Genomic DNA, 16,645 nt, shown 5'->3' with positions numbered 1-16,645 from the left:
ATCGCGTCGGCAAAAGCCTTTAAACTCCCATTCATTACAGTTTTAAAAATAAAACGGGACCTAAGAGAATAAATGTGTTTATATCCAAAAATAATTTGCAAATGCCCAAAACTGTTTTATGTATGCATGAAGGATATTCAAAAGCATATATAATAAACAAAGTGTGTCGATGCTACATAAGTCATATGAATATTCTAGAAATTCGTCGAAAGTTGTTGCACATATTCCATTTCATCAAATATATCACAAATCGAACTTTACAATTTTCCAATTGAATATCTTATATATGCAAGGCCATTCAATTAGGATCTGTGTCATATGTCAGGCACTTTATCAATCAGCTCTTTCATGCCAGCTTAAAAGCAAAGTTCGAATTCCCAAGAAACCGATTAGATTTTAAGACATGCATATATACGTCTTGTGAATTGTATTAGCAGCTTATGCACACACACTCACACATGCATGCATACACCTGCTTAGACAGCTGTATGTGAAATTAGAAGTCTGAGTAGACACGGCAAACATTAAGCAGCTAATACGCCGCGACAGCGTCAAATGATGCGTCACAATAAATGCCTTTCAGTTGCCAATCGAATGAATAAAGAAAGGATTGCACAAATACACAGGCTGTAGAATGTAAATAAATTAAATAAATTTATTGTTGACAGCTAAAGATCAATAAAGAAATCTTTGCGTAGGTGGAATAAAAAGACTTAAATTTGATATATATATTTCGATCTTCTCCAGTTGCATTTGGCATATCAATCAAGCGATGAGTAAATGCTACCTAACCGATATATCGATAGCATGTCGATAACAGCTTAGGGCATACTTTAGACTCTAGAATATTGTGCTTAAGGCAAACCCACATTTAGAAATAGAACCATGTATAAAACTTTACTTTAAAATTTATCGATAAAACGGTATATGGATACGAAAGCGATAAAGAGATTAATCTTATTCTGCATGTAAGTCAACAATGACTATATATATTTATTTATTTAATTTCTAAATTGCAAATATAAGCATTAAATATCAAAATATATTATTTATCGATAACTGCCAAGAGGTCTATTTACATAGAAGAATCTTATTCTTCATATAAGTCTACATAAAATATATAAATTCATTTACTCGATTAATAAATTGTGAATATCAGCATTATATATCAAAAATATATCATTTATCGATGACAACCAGAAAATCAACTTGCACTGCATATAGTCAAATTCACATATATACACCATCAAGCATATATATGCAACGCTTAATCTACGCCTCACATCAATTAATTCCAAGCAAATCGATTTAAGCGCAAATTACACATCGATAATTTATATCCAAGTTATCGCAGGGCTGTGCAAACTCTGAGAGTCTAACGCCTGCTTGTTTGTTACCTGAATATATTCCAATTTCAATTCAAGTTTAGACAGTAAATATATAAAGCAAACGCCTAAAAACTTGTGCATGTCGCGAACGTCAGAGCGAACGCTCGTCCACGGCGCTGTCACCTGAGGCGTCGAACGTGGCGTATGCGCAACATTTGCATAAACAAACATTTAAGCGTTGGTGCTGCTCTTTTGCAGCGCGGACGTGGCTTATGGCTGCTTTTATGTGTGTATTTTGCCAGGAATTTGCCAAGTTTTAACTTGAGGTTTATTTGAACCGAGACCACATAAAGTTAAATTTCATAGCAGCAGGCATTCACTTGGCTGACTCTGCTTTGCTCTGCTTCATCTTCATCTCATTTTTTTTCTCTCTCTCTCTCTCTCCCTCTCTCTCTCATTTGAATACCCTGTATTTAATGACAGCTGTTGAAAGCAGGCAATGGCAAGTGAATGGAAGGGTATTTATATGTGGGTTGCCCTAAAGAGATTTCTTATGTGCATAATGGGAATGCTGCTCATGTATGATTGATCAGTAAGAACTTGATCTCTTTAAGGGAATGTCTGCTTGTTTTTATGAGTGTGTTAAGTATATATAGATGAGTGGGGGCTATAATAAATCGTATTTTTGAGTGTATAAGTCTTGGGCGTGTATTAATCTCGAAAAGCCAAATGCTTTATATTTATGCTACATAAGATCATGGGTGATGCGCTTAGATGACTTTCGTTTCATGGTAATCGAAATACATTGATATATGATATATATGATATATGTTTCAATGTGATATATTTTATATACGAAAATGCATAAATTCTTCCATAGATTGTTAGTATTTATGTTTATTTCTTTTTATTTATTTTTTAAAAATATGTAATTTAAATTTAATTTAAAATTTTGATTCCCGCCCAACTTGAAGAGTTTAAGTTTTTATTATTAATTAATTACCTTTTTTTTTAATAGAAAATATAAAATATATTTATTTACAGCTTAATTCTGTTTAGATTAATTAACCTGGCATTTATTTTTCTTAGATCATTTATAATTAGTTTTTAGATTACTTTTAAAATTTGTTGTTTTATCACAACTCTTTACAGGGTATCTCTTAAGTCAGACACTCTGCCCACCCTGCACATCTTTACCTGCTTATATTACTTTCTTGTCGTTTTCAATTACACTTCAACTTTAAGTGTTTGAAATTTGTTGTTGTTGTTGTTGTTGCTGTTGCTGGTTCTTAGCTGCAGCTCTTCATAATTTTATTAAGCAGCATATTTTTATCTGCTGCTGGGATATTTTCCACATGCTTCGTCATGTGCGGCTACAACTTGGTTACATTTAAGACACATCTGTGTCTGTGTGCGTGTGTGTGTTTGTCTGCTGGCCATGTATTCAAAGTGTAGGCCCAGTTTTCACATCGTTCGAAACGTGGCTGGCATTTAAATAGCACATAAAACACATTTTTTCTGGCCCCTGCGCAAAGTTTTGCATTTGCCGAGGCACTTGTTAGTATATTTTTCTTTTTATTTCTTTTTTCTCATTTTATTTTTATTTTTTTTTTTTTATTTTTGAGGGCAAGAAGTTCGTACACAGTTCATCTGGCGCTTAATTTAGTTTGAGCTCTTTGTTGCCGACTGTCTGGCCAAGTAATTTATCAGCAGACGTGCCAGTCGTCATAGTCGTAGTCGTAGTCCGAATCGGAGTCTGATTCGTTGAGTAGAGCATTTCTGTGCATGCTTTTGTTCAGTCTCTGGCTAACTACATTTTAAGCTGCGCCACACTTGGCCAAAAGTTGTTCTAAGCCACTTAAGTTGTTTGTCTGCCTGGCCGTGCCGCATGGCCATAAGCCATTCGCTGCAAATCAATTTCGACTCTCGCTTGAGGTTTTTGCCGTTAATTTATGCCCTGCGCTGCCCCTTGACCCGCCGCTGACCCCCACAAAGTTTTGTCAGCTGCGGCTTTCCGCACCAAAGTCCCGCACACAAATCACAATTTGAGCACTTGATTAAACGTTAAGCATTGGACTTAAATGGCAACAGCTCTCAATATAAACGATTGCGGCTGGCATTAATTATCCGCACGCCACTTTGCATTGATTGACTGACTGGCTGGCTGACTGACTGGCTGGCTGACTGCTTGATTGATTGATGGATGGATGGCTGGCTGGCGTGGCCATTTGAGCGGCACAAAAGATTGCCCCAAGAAAAGCGGGCAGGCAAATGCGCTTATTTATAATATAGAGTGCATATATTAGTTCTGCGCCGCCTAACCAAATATTTACATTTGCATTGTCAGGCTGGGGGCGGGGCGCAGGGCGCGGGGCAGGTGGGCTGTCAGCGAGGCACCTGTATGCCTGTGCACTCGTTTCCTGCCTGCCGGTTGTGTTGACAACGAAAAAAAAGAGAAAAAGCGAAAAAAAAACAAACTCAACGAGCGTAATAATAAAATAAAATACATAACTGCTGCACCGTAAAATGCAATAAACGAGCAATTCGCAACCAGCTAGAGAGAGAGGGGAGAGAGAGGGAGAGAGAGACATGCACACCCACACACACACACATACACACATCTGTGCATAACAAACTATTACAGCTTGTCTTCTACAACTGTCCAAAATATGAATGTCAACTGTCGCCAGCAAAAAATCAAATAGAAAATGTAAAATGCAAAATGCAAAAAGCAAAACAAATGAATGGAAAATATTATATCATTGCTGGCGGCAGGCATGCGATGCCAGAATTTAGATTGGGTTGCATTTCCCATATATGTATGTGTACGTGCATGCAGATGAGACTCAAATATGTGAATATTGCACTTTAATGCACTCGAGAGCAGTTGGAACCGATGCGAGTAAACAAAGCAAGCTGTGCCTCCATCAGTTGCTGTTACTATAGATAAGCTAACCAATTAGGCAGATCAATGAAAGATATCAGAATAGGAATCTATGTCTCATACTATGTTTTACCTGAGGTGGCGACATGCTAAATTTGAATATGAAAGTAGTATGAACTTGAGAGAACAGGCTAAGAAGAGCCGAGGGTGGCGAAAGTGGGAGATGGATGGACTGAGAGCTGAGAGTCTCTCTATAAATTGAACATGATTTGACTACTGGAATCTTGATCGATACTTATCGAGACTGTATCATAAGTGTAAAACATATCCCACTATTAACTCCCTCTTCTTATAGCTGCTGGCGAGCTATAGCGAATGAGAAGAAGGAATAAGGGATCAATAATGGGTGTAATGCCTTGCACATAATAACAGAAAAAAATATTATCAGCTAGTAGAGAAGTAGAAGAAGTTGTTTAAACTACACATCTTAATGGAGATGGTGTTATATTTGTCTTCCAAAAATGTGATGGAAAGTGTACTCCAAATACCCTAAAATATAGCTAAAATGAAAACCAACTTAAATTAGATAAATTGAGGATATGCATATATCCAATATAATCATATTTATATTCCATTCCATTTGACTTCACACTCGAGTTTTACTCACCATCAGCACTTTAACTCACGAAAGCATCATTAACTAAAGAAAATCTGCAGATAGCTGAGCAAAACATTGGTAATTGACAATTGTGAAGGGAGGGCAATTAACAAAGCCCAAGGCGAATGTCGTTTGCCACGCAGAGAACATTTTAGTTTTGGCCCCAAAAAAGACAGAAAACGTAATAGTAGGGAAGAGAAAAAGAAATACACACACACACACACTCGCAAACATTGCGACTGGGGTCTTAAACCTGTTGTCCTGTTGACAGGCAATTTGGCTGTGAACAAACAGCAAACAAATCGACAAACAATTTCAAGTGTTCAAATGCTAAACACAAAATGCTTAACTTGACCAATAAAAAGTAAATGGCGAACACGCATATACAAGGACGACACACACACACACACACACAGTCACATAGCCACAAGCTGGCCGCAAGTTAAACACAAATACACACACACACACACACACACACTCGCAGAGCGAGAGTCTGAATGAATGGCAATGGCTTTTGCTGAAAGCGGGTCGACAAAAGAATAAAAGGACGAAATCAGTCGGAAGCCAGAAGCCGTAGCAGCGGTCCAGCCAAGCTATTTGCATAGCACTTAAAATAGAAAGACACACTGAGGGAAAAAGAGAGAGGGAGAGCAAGAAAAAATAGAAGAAACACAGACAGAGGGAGAGAGAGAGAGAGGGAGAATACGCTACACACACTTGAAGGTAAAAATAGATGTGCAAATCTGCTGTGCAATGGCAAAATGCTGAGTGATAATTCGACATGAGGCTCGTGCGCTGGTAATTGACATTGTTGAAGTGGCAGCAGCAGCAGCAGAGGCAGCAGCAGCAGCAGAGGCAGCAACAGCAGCAGAGACAGAGACAGCAGCAGCAGCAATGTCTGTTTATCAGGCAGATCTGGCATCGTTCGACGTTTGTACGACTCGTCAACGGCAATGCGGCAGTCGAGTCCCTGCCACAGGATGCCCTAATAATGTGCATGTCAACGCAGCCAGCAGCAGTCAGGACGGGCAACTGCAGCTGCTGCTGCTGCTGCTGCTGCCAGCACAAAAACTATTCAAGATGTGACAATGACATTTGCAGCCAAAAGTGTTTGCCGATGGGCCGGACCAGCTGCCACGGCCCACATGGAGACATAGGCTGACCTAATTGCCTGAAGAGCCACCAGCTATCCAGCCATCCATCCATCCATCCATCCGTCCATCCAGCAGCAGTGCAACACCTGGCGTATGCGTAATTTGTCAGCATTGCTTTGCAGCTCGCCTGCCCCTAGTTAACTGTAATTTAACAGCTGCGACAACAACTAATTAACTTTAAGCAAGCGACAGCCATAAACGAGGCTAAACAACAAGAACAACTTTTACAACTTATTTCGCGCGTCAGTTTTCAGTTGCATTGCTCATTAAATTTACAAATGTGAATCTGCTCTGCAATGCTGTCTGTCTCTGTGTGTGTGTGAGTGCGTGTGTGTGTGTGTAAGGGCTTAACAGCACAGCTCAACAGCTGTCAACGCTGCTGCGAAATTGCGCTTTTGTATTATGCACGCAGCAACTGAACAGCCAGAACTGGATGAACTGCTGCTCCTGCTGTTACTACTCCTGCTGCTGCTACTACTCCTGCTGCTGCTGCTGCTGTTGCCCGTCGCGCCTCAGTGATTAGCGGTTTGATTTTGTGCCAACAAACTATTCACAAACACAATCACAATTAACATGCTATTGACCATGCACAAAGGCAAGCACAAATACACTCACACAGAGAGAGAGAGAGAGAGAGAGAGACAGAGAGAGAGATACGCACTCACACACAAATAATCGCTTAAACTTTTAAGTGACAATCAAAACTCAATTATCAATTCGAGCAAAAACTTTCGACCGAAAACATTCAAATCCACGGCTGTGCGTGAGCGGAACGAGCATGCACGACTGTCAGATACTCTTCAATGTAAATAATAAATTAATTTAACTAAAGCATAGTTTATTATGTTCAACGGTGCATATTATGGATTTAAATGTGAAATGAACTGACTAAATGCTGACTAGTGCATACCCTGTAATGTATTAAACATGTGAGATATATGCATAAATAACTGAAAAGTTGAGTTGACTGAAGTTTTAGAAATAAAACTCTTTTTTAGCCATACTGATAGACTAGTATATACCCTATAGTGTATGTTGTAAACGGATTATTGTGCCCTGATGACATATATAGACTTGTAACTACCCTGTAGGCCAGCATAGGTCATTTACTGGCACTACTACTACCACCACAATGAATGGTTTATGTATACTATATATATTTTTTAACTATAGAAAATATTTATGTGACTCAAAGATTTAATACAATATAATAAAAAATAATATAATAAATTAATCGAAAATAATATAATAAAAAAAAAAATAAAATCCAAATATATTATTAACAGCTGGTATATCTCTAAGCTATGCTGATTCTATATACCCACTATTTATCTAAATTACGCAATCAATCGTTCAAAATGCAAGCCCGACTGCCTGCTTCAACCAGTGCCATACCAAATTTCACATTTTTCAGCAAATTCTTACGGTAAAAATCCAAAAATTGTTGCCAAAATTCTGAGAATAAAAATTGTAAAATGTCCGACACTTACATTTTGGGTATGTGTGTATGTGTGTGTGTGTATGAGTGTTTGCTTAAATATTTCACTTGCAATTTTTGCAGCAGTTGCGTTTGTGCGCGCTTTCTGTTGCATACTTTCGAGCGCACTTATTTATTTTCACGTAACGCATACGCCGCGTGCGCCGCTTTGCATGCGTGTGTGTAAGTTAGAGCTGATGATTCTCGTTTTGAAAAGAACGCCTGCTGTAACCGCGCTGTATATTATTTCGTCTGTGCACACACACAATTGCAATTGTTATTGTTTTTTTTTTTTATATTTTTTTTCTCTTTGTTATGTTTCGTTTTGCGTAAAATACGCGCTACACGCCTTGATATACGAGCCACACACACACACATTCACACACAGAGAGACACATATACAGACATCTACAGGCACAGACACACAGTGCCTGCAGTTTTGGGAGTTGAAGTTGTTGCTGTGCAATATCTGCATTTTATACACGCTGCTCCTTTTTGCCCTTTCGTCAGCTTCCGCTCGTCGGCGGCGGCATCCGCCATCATCATTGCTGCCATTTTGTGCGCACTGACCCGCTTTTTGCGCTTTTCCCCATTACGTTTGGTTTTCCTATTTCGCCCTCTTTATACACTGTTTGCTCAAGTGCATCAAAGGGGTATATACGTTTTGAATTCATAAATGCTTAAGAGTGCTTCGGATAAGTAAACTCAACTAGCAATGCATAATATATATATAGTATAAACTGAATGGCTATTACCCTTAGCTGAAGGCATAAGACTTTAATTCTAAGTTCTTTTATGTCGTTTTTGTCTACTGAAAGTCTACAAATATATTCTCACATTAAAGTTTAGCTATTTCTTAAATATTTATACTCGAACAGTACCATAAAATACTAAATAATACTTTTAAAATACTTGCAAAGCACCTGGAAAATACTCCGAAAACATTTTAAAGTAATCCGAACGAAAAAAATTGCTTCGGAACATTCTAAAAATAAAAAAAATGCTGAATATATTCTGAGGCACTCCGAAAATATTTTGATATAGTCTGAAAATATTTTATTTTCATTTTATTATTTACATCACAGACTATATATATTTGCTGAGCATACGAACTTTTTCCGTGATTTTTTTAATGAAAATCTGGAATATATATACTCCGAAAACAGTACGAATTCATATTACTTCCTTTAGCCGAACATCTGAGAAAATACTCAGTATATTTCAAGTCTTTCTATACTATATACACTTCGTAAAGGACTTACTAAACTAAACTAATAAAATAAACTAAACTAATAAATATACTCCGAACTCACATGTAATCTAGTAAAAAATACCTATTGAATCTTGTCTATAGCTCAAAGTTTAATTATGTTTATAGGAATCTATTAGCATTAGCTTTTCACAAAGTTTTCTTCATATATTTTTTTCACACTCTTAAGAACCACTAAATACAATATATATCAAGCGAGTTTTACAGGCTCACACATACTCTCTCTCTCTGCTGAGACAGCATACCCTATATAAGTTCTGGTTGCAGTGTAACTCTTGGCCGTTTATTGCGCCTGTGGCAATGCTCTGGCTTGTTTATTTTGTTTGTCTTCGTATTTGGTTTTATTTTTCGCCCCTTTGCTTACTTATTTATAGTATAACTGTTTCATTGTTGGCTCTCGGGCATATGAACTATCTGTGAGTGTGTGCCCCTCTATATGTATGTGTGTGTGTGTGTTTGCACAGGGTGCACGAAATCAGTTGTGCCATGTAGTTTTCATGTTAAACGCGCTCAAAATTAATGGTCACACATAGACACACACTCACACACACACACACACAGACACATATACAGTGGCCATACGCCCTGTTGGCAGTTTAGAAATAGAAACGAACGTTATCGTTACAAATGTGCTTTCCGCTGCCTGTCAGCGTGGCTACAATTCGCGGCCGCGTCCTGGCTGCAGTCGCGTTTGCTTCTTGTTGATTTTGATGTTGTCCTGCAGCACGCGGCACGGTCCATGCACTCTCTCCCTTCCTCTCCCCCTCACTATCGTGCTGCTCACATGCATTTAATATTTGCCTGTAGCTAAATCAAATTGTTTTTCTGCTTCATTTTTATTTTTCTCTCCTACTGCACACAGTTTATACGCGTAGTTTTTATTATTTCTGTTTCGTTTCGCTTAGGTTTTTTTTCTTTTCTCTCTCTCTGGTTTTGGTCGCATAAAAAATTGAAGATAAATGTCGGTAAATGTAATTTTTAAAAGCTCTAATATCCTGCGTCCATTTGCGCTGCTTTCGCCATTTGTTTCGCGGGCCTTAGAACTTTTGTTTCCATGCGCCAAAACAACTTGTGATGGCAATTATCTGCGCTCCACCAACAAAGCAATTAAAAACAATAAATTTAATCAACATCAGCTGTGAGCATTTTCGAATAAAATCAGAGTGCGAATGCGGAAAAACAATTATTGACTGCAACTCATATACAAAGGGAGTTTTTATTACGTGTTTGACGAAAAATATGTCAACTGTAATGTAATTTGTTTTGGTTTCGATTGATAGATTCATCATGATTGTTCCACAAAGCCCACTTCTAGATGATTTTACGTTATTCAAATAAGTCAAAAGTGAAGAGCTGACCGTTATCTATCTCTTATAAGCAAGAAAAATTAACAAGTTTATATACAAAAAAAAAAAAAAAGCTATCATAATCATTTCAAAACGTTGGCTAGTGATTTCCTATAGACTCAGACTTTCCTTAAGCTTTATTAGTCAGCTATGACAATGTTAAAGTAAAGTCTGTTTCTATTCAGTTAATGATGGTTTATAATATTCAAACAGTCATTCTATGCGTTTAAGGAGAGTAATGAAATATAATAAATTTTCAGTATACTTGAAAGTATTTACAGAAATCTGAAAAAATTGTTTAGTTAAGAGTTCTTTGGCCTTTACATCATATCAGCTTATATATTTTCTTTGCTTCATCTTTGGAAATTAATTTCTTAATCTTCCCTTAACTTCAGTTTGTGTAAATCTTACACATCTTCACATATTTAGGTATAATTATAATTCTTTCTCTCTAACCTTAGTTTCTCTAACAGCAGATCATTCTCGTCATTCTCGTCCCCTAATCACATGCAAGTAGTTGGAAGATCTACTGCTCTATAAATTTCCAAGCTATTACACATCCATTCTTACATCACTAACTACATATTCTTCCATTTATTTGGGAGTTGCCAACACTTCAAGGCTAACTAGCTCCATTGCAGAATTCCATTTTTTGTGGCTAACTTTTGCACTCTCTCTCTCTCTCTCTCTCTCTATATCATCATTCGCCCCTTTTGCCGGCTTTCGCTGAGCGCCCTCATCCATCACTAATAAGAAATATACCGAGGTTTTCGCCAATGGCAGCGACCGCATTACCAACGTCCAACGGGGCATTAATATTTAAAAGTCAGCTTTGAAAGTTGTTTGACAGGCTGTCAGGACATGTTTACCAGCAAAGGGTAGCAATGTTATCCAACTGACGTCAAATTGAAAGCATGTGCGGAGCGAGAGCATATGCACACACCGACACACGCACACACACACACACATGCACACAGACACAGCTGACAGACAGTTCTTAGGAATTTGGATTGAAGAAAATGAAATGAAAAAACATAAAAAGTAAATACAAGTTGAATTCTTGCAGTCAAAGGCGAACGACTGCGTGCATACCATATATTTATTGATTGACAAGCCTAAAAAATAATGGGCGTTAATGGGCGTGGCCAGTTCTGTTTTGAAAAGCTGATTAACAATTAGAGTTGGGCATGGAATTCAATGAGAGAGAGGAAGTTGCTCAAAGGAGTTTTTGATGGATATACGTAGGGGTCGAACTGGGTTGGTTGGCTAGGCTGGACATGGTATTTAGCTAGTATTTAGTATTTAATATAAGAATAGTAGTTGGTCTGATTATATGTAGTTATCTAATAATAAATTGTAATGTGAAGACAAACAAAAAAAAGAAAGAAAAAAGAAAAATATAGAAGCAACTGCCAAGGTCGATATAATGATTTAAATAAATTTTTAAAATATTTGCTGTATAAAAAAAGTATAAAAAAATTGAATAAATCGATTACCACTTTCAAAAACTGTTAGAATATTTTTATAAATTTTAAAAACTAATAAAAACTTGCAGGATCAACAAAAAAAATGTTTGATAAATTTAAGTAGGTTAAAAAAATTTATTTAATAAATTTATTCTCTGTTAATGGCAAAACGGAGAATAAATTAATTAAATAATTTTATCTTATTAAAATTAATTTTTTATTTGTAAAAATATTTTATAAGCTAACGACAAAACAGAAAATAAATTAACTATACAATTTTTGTATAATCTATTAAACTGAATCAAAAGTTTGTTTTTGTTGGCCCCAAGAATCTTTATAAATTAATTAGTGATGCGATTATTATTTTCCCCAAACATTATTATGATTTCCTTCTTATTGTGCATAAAGCCTTTTCCTTGCTGTACTTTCTGGTACTCGTGCTGGCTCTACCCTCTTCGCACACTCAGTGGTTTACAGGGTATCGCATAAGGTACTTATGTCAAAGCATTCACCTTAAAGCGCTTAAATTGTGAATAGTAAATATTCGATATAAGCACGTTTTGGCTATTTTCGAACAGTCAGCGCGACGCCCAGGCGCTCTCAAATGAAGCGCGCATTAAAGGCGCCGAGGATGGCGCTTAAGGACCCTTTTCCACGTGCGCCATTTGCAATGGCTGACAATGGACGACAACAACGACAACAACGACAACAACGACAACAACAACGACGACAACAGCCGCAACAAGCAAGTAACTCACATCATATTTTGATATTTTGATATTTTTGCATAAATACGAGGCGAGGCGAGGCGCCTCTCACTCTCTCCCTCCCCCCACTCTTGCTCCCTGTCTGTCTCCTTTGTCAGCAAATTTTAAATTAATTTTATTTCATTTTTTTCTTATTCTATATATGCCTGCGTCTATATGCATGTGTGTGTGCGTGTGTGTGTGTGTCCGTGTGTGTTTGTGGCTTGAAGTTTGGCTCCTGCTTGGGGCAAAAAATGTGGGCGCTATAAGAAAAGCAACCGCAATCTCTAGACATGCTACGGCTTTTATACACAATGTTTGATGCGACTTGTGATTTGCTTCTTCTTCTTCTTCTTTTTGCTCCTCTGCTGTCGCTTTATGCAGATGGATTTGGCACACACACACACGCACACACTTGCTAAATCACAATCTTTGCCGAAGCAGCATATGAAAATTGCGTTTTGCGTAATAAAAAAGACGAGTTTATCTGCGCTGCAAAAAAAAAACTGATTTACTTTGCAATTTTATGACTTTATTAAGAATTATGCGCTGTTTTGTATATATTTACAATACACAACGCACAGGAAGTTAGAGCAGCAGCAGCAGCAGCAGGAAACTCAACACATGGATAAAGAGTGCGAGAGAGAGAGAGAGGGAGAGGGGGAGAGATTGGAGAGTAGCTGCATGCCATGTTGACTGTGTGCATACATTACCCCAAAGTCCTCACTGTATCCTGCTTGCTGCAGGCTCCTGCTAGCTGCTAGCTGCCTGTGTGACTCACTTGACCTCTAGCAAATGACATGAAAATCCTTTGATAGAGCTCACACACATTCATTCATATCATAGCCCAGCCAAGCCATGGACACAAGTTATGAGTGCATATTTTTAAGCAACAAAATTGTGCAACGAGCACTCCTGTATGCCAGATGCTCCTGCTGCTCCGGTTGCTGCTGCTGCTGCTGCTGCTGCTGCTCCGACTCCTGCTGCAATGTACTTGCACTATTTGCTCTATAGATTTAAATGCAAGCTATGGCCTTCTACCCTAACAAAATTTTGCAACAAATAACAACTGCGTCTGCTTCTCATTGTGCATGTCTAGCCAGAGCCACAGCTGAGGGGTCAACTGCAATTGCATTAGAAAGAGTCAGCTGGAGTGTGAGGGAGAGGAAGAGGGAGAGTGAGTGCCCGTATGCTGACAAATGATAATGTCGTGCGATATGTTTGGCATGTAAGTTGTCCCGGATAATGGTTTGTATTTATGTTTGGCATGTTTTTATGGCCACTCATTGCGTAAATCAGCATTAGAGCACTGCTCACAGCTCCTGCTGCCAGCTCCTGCTCACTGCTGGCGCCTCGTCTACTTTCTCTATACTTTCTTTTATCCCTGAGCTCAATTCCATAGATTTTACAGCTGCTTGGCCTTTGACCTTTCGCCGCGGCACTGACACCTGCGTTTGTCAGCTGCGTAATGGACTCTTATCAGCGGCCAACCCATCTAGCGCTGTGTATTGTGCCATTTAATTAGTTTTTATATACCCTTTGTGAGGGCTTGAAAGCGGGTCTGATGGGTGAACAGAGCTGTGCTGGTATATAAAGGAATAAGCTGAACAGCAGCTGGATTGAGTATTTAGCCTAGTGTGTGGAAGCTGAGCAGCTGATTGCTTAGCGAGCTAGTGTTGGTAAGCGTAGCATAGGCAATATTAGAGCGGAGTAGAAGATGTGCTAGGTATGTGGGCAAAAGCAATACGGTATATACATATATATCTGTAACAATTGGATTGGATCTACAATGTAGCGTCCTCAAAATAAATATGCTAGTGTTGGTCAACGGAGACAAGACTGCACACAACAATTTTATTTAGAATATTTCTTTCAAGAGACGTTTAAGACAAGCTAGGCTCTCTAAGCAGACACAATAGTTGAACTCTTAGAGAAATAGTGTTGGTGAACATTTCCATTACTGTATAGAAATTTGTTGCCAAGCATTGTTGATAGTTCAGTAAGTAGTATGTAAACTTAAAGTATAGTATTTATATTAATATCTATATAGTATAGTATTTATGGTTTTTATACTCGTTTATTATAGGGGAAAAAAAAGTATATAGTATATTAAGTGTTGGCAGTATTAACCTTAACAGGGAGTTCCCATGTGTGAAGCAAGCAACCTTGAACTCAGAACTCAATTCTCGAGCGAGTATTAAAATAATTTCTGTCTCATATTTCAAGCAACGAAAAATATTTCCTTGCATACTGTTTGCATATGGTCAAAAATTGAATATTAATACTTATTCTATAGTAAATGAAGGCTAGACTTACCAAACGAAGCATCGCACATTTACAGCATATCTAACAGTCGATCATTTTGAGTTTTGCGCAGACTTTCCACATTTGGTCCTCTGCTTGTAGTGCTCTTAATTTTGTTAAGATGTTTGGGGCTAGCCAAAGACTTGAGCCACTCGATGAAAAAATTGTGAAATCTCACTTGAGAGCGAATAAATTGAAAATCGTGTTGCTTTATGTTCGGTTATATAAAATATATATGTATATACAAATATATATATGCAGAATAGATTCACTTTGCGAAAAGGGTAAAGGCCGGGGAAGGGAGGGAGAGTTGCTCTGGTGGTCTACAACTTGGCATTGACGTGGATGGCCACGACGCCATCCTCCTCGGACCTGCCGATGTAGATGTTGGCACGTCCATCGGAGCCCACCTGGATGGTCTTGCCGGTGCAGCCGGAGCCGCTCTTCGATCCAGAGATGACGTCGCAGTAGGTGCCGGCGGGCAGGCCGGTCTGCAGGGAGCTGTTCAGATCGTAGTTGTCATTGTTGAAGGCCACGAAGCCCTGGTTGCCGCGGCTGAAGGCGATCTGGTTGCTGCCATTGTCCCACCAGTTCTGGAGGCGGGAGTCGCCGACGGCGTTGCGGAAGCCAACCATGTTGTAGATCTGGCGCCAGCGGTGCTCGCACACCCAGCCGCCGCCGCAGGACATGTCGCTGTTGAAGATGGGCGAGGCGATGTTGTGGCCATCGGTGGTCGGGGGGCCCTGGTCGGTGTTGTCGAAGGCAAAGGAGGACATCACGCGGGGCGTGCCGAACGGATGGGCCAGCATGAAGGCGGAGGCCATCTTGTACTGCTTGGGCACCTTGTAGGTGAGCACATCGGCGCCACCGGCGCCATGGCCACGCTGGTTGTCGTGATTGTCCACAAACACAAGCGAGGCATCCGAGTCGGCAAAGCCCCAGGCGGTGCCCCAATTGTTCAGGTAGCGCAGCTGATCCTTGCCGCGGAACACCTTGCCAATGGAGTCCGAGTGACGGAACTCGGTGACGGCGCCCAGCCCGGTGTACTCCGACTTGGAGATGGCCTCGTTGCCCAAGTCAATCACCTCCTGGAAGATGTAGGGCCTGGCGCCCGAGCTGAAGCCGTGCGCGGTATTCAGATTGTTCAGGCGGCTGTAGATGGCCTGCAGATCTCCGGGCCACATGTGCTTGGCGGCGTCCACACGGAAGCCGGCCACGCCCAGATCCGTCAAATGGTTGAGGAAGTCCACGATCTTGTCGCGCACATAGGAGTTGCCCTGGTTCAAGTCGCGCAGGCCAACCAGCTCGCAGTTGCGCACATTGGAGGGATCGGCGTAGTTGGTGATCGCACAGGTGGGATTGAAGTCCAGCGAGGAGAAGGGCACGCCCGGGAAGCTCTTCGAGCCGGGATCGGCCGTGCTGCCGCCAGTGCCCGAGGTGCCGCCATTGGCAGCCATGTGGTTGAACACAACGTCCACGTAGATGCGCACGCCGGCATCGTTGCAGCGCCGTACCATGCTGGCGAACTGCTGCTCGTTGCCGGAGCGAGTGCTCAGCTTGTAGGAGATGGGCTGATAGCGCTCCCACCAGGGGCGCGAGCCAATTACAGCGTTCTCATTGACAGGAGAGACCTAGCAGAGAGAGAGAGAGAGAGAGACTTATTTTTAACTGCCCGTTGCTTTGAGCAAAATGCATCCATCTCACCTGCACGCCGCCGAAGCCGTACGGTCCCAGGAAGTTCTCGCACTCGGCCGCTATGTCATCCCACTTCCACTCGAACAGGTGGACCATGCCATTCCTGCCGCTCTTGTAGTTGTGCCAGTGCTGCGCATTGACCAGCGCCAGGAAGGCAACGGCCAGCAGTGCTTTGGTCAGAAACATCTTTATAGTTCAATGGAATCCAATATCCACACTGAGCTCTCTGGGGACCCACCACGGTCTTTTATACGGCTCGCCTGCAACGATTGAATACATTCATTGATGATAGTTCGTAGAACTTGAATGATTTGTGA

General features: G+C 40.1%; 1 protein-coding gene across 1 annotated transcript in view; it reads right to left on the bottom strand.

Moving 5' to 3' along the window:
• Positions 1–14,822: 14,822 nt before the first annotated feature.
• Positions 14,823–16,645, bottom strand: part of LOC108655086 (alpha-amylase A) — a 28,832-nt gene continuing 27,009 nt past the window's right edge. Inside the window, exons 2-3 of the mRNA XM_089262430.1 lie at positions 16,338–16,588; positions 14,823–16,264 (exon numbers count right to left, since the gene is read on the bottom strand). Coding sequence (XP_089118556.1) covers positions 14,957–16,264; positions 16,338–16,514 — 1,485 coding nt within the window. The 5' untranslated portion in view covers positions 16,515–16,588 and the 3' untranslated portion in view covers positions 14,823–14,956. The remainder of the gene's footprint in view (positions 16,265–16,337; positions 16,589–16,645) is intronic.

The sequence above is a fragment of the Drosophila navojoa genome, chromosome 5 (genome assembly GCF_054131105.1).
Source record: "Drosophila navojoa isolate 15081-1374.11 chromosome 5, UAZ_NAV_1.0, whole genome shotgun sequence".
Taxonomy (NCBI): domain Eukaryota; kingdom Metazoa; phylum Arthropoda; class Insecta; order Diptera; family Drosophilidae; genus Drosophila; species Drosophila navojoa.
This window is presented reverse-complemented; position numbering and strand designations above follow the sequence as displayed.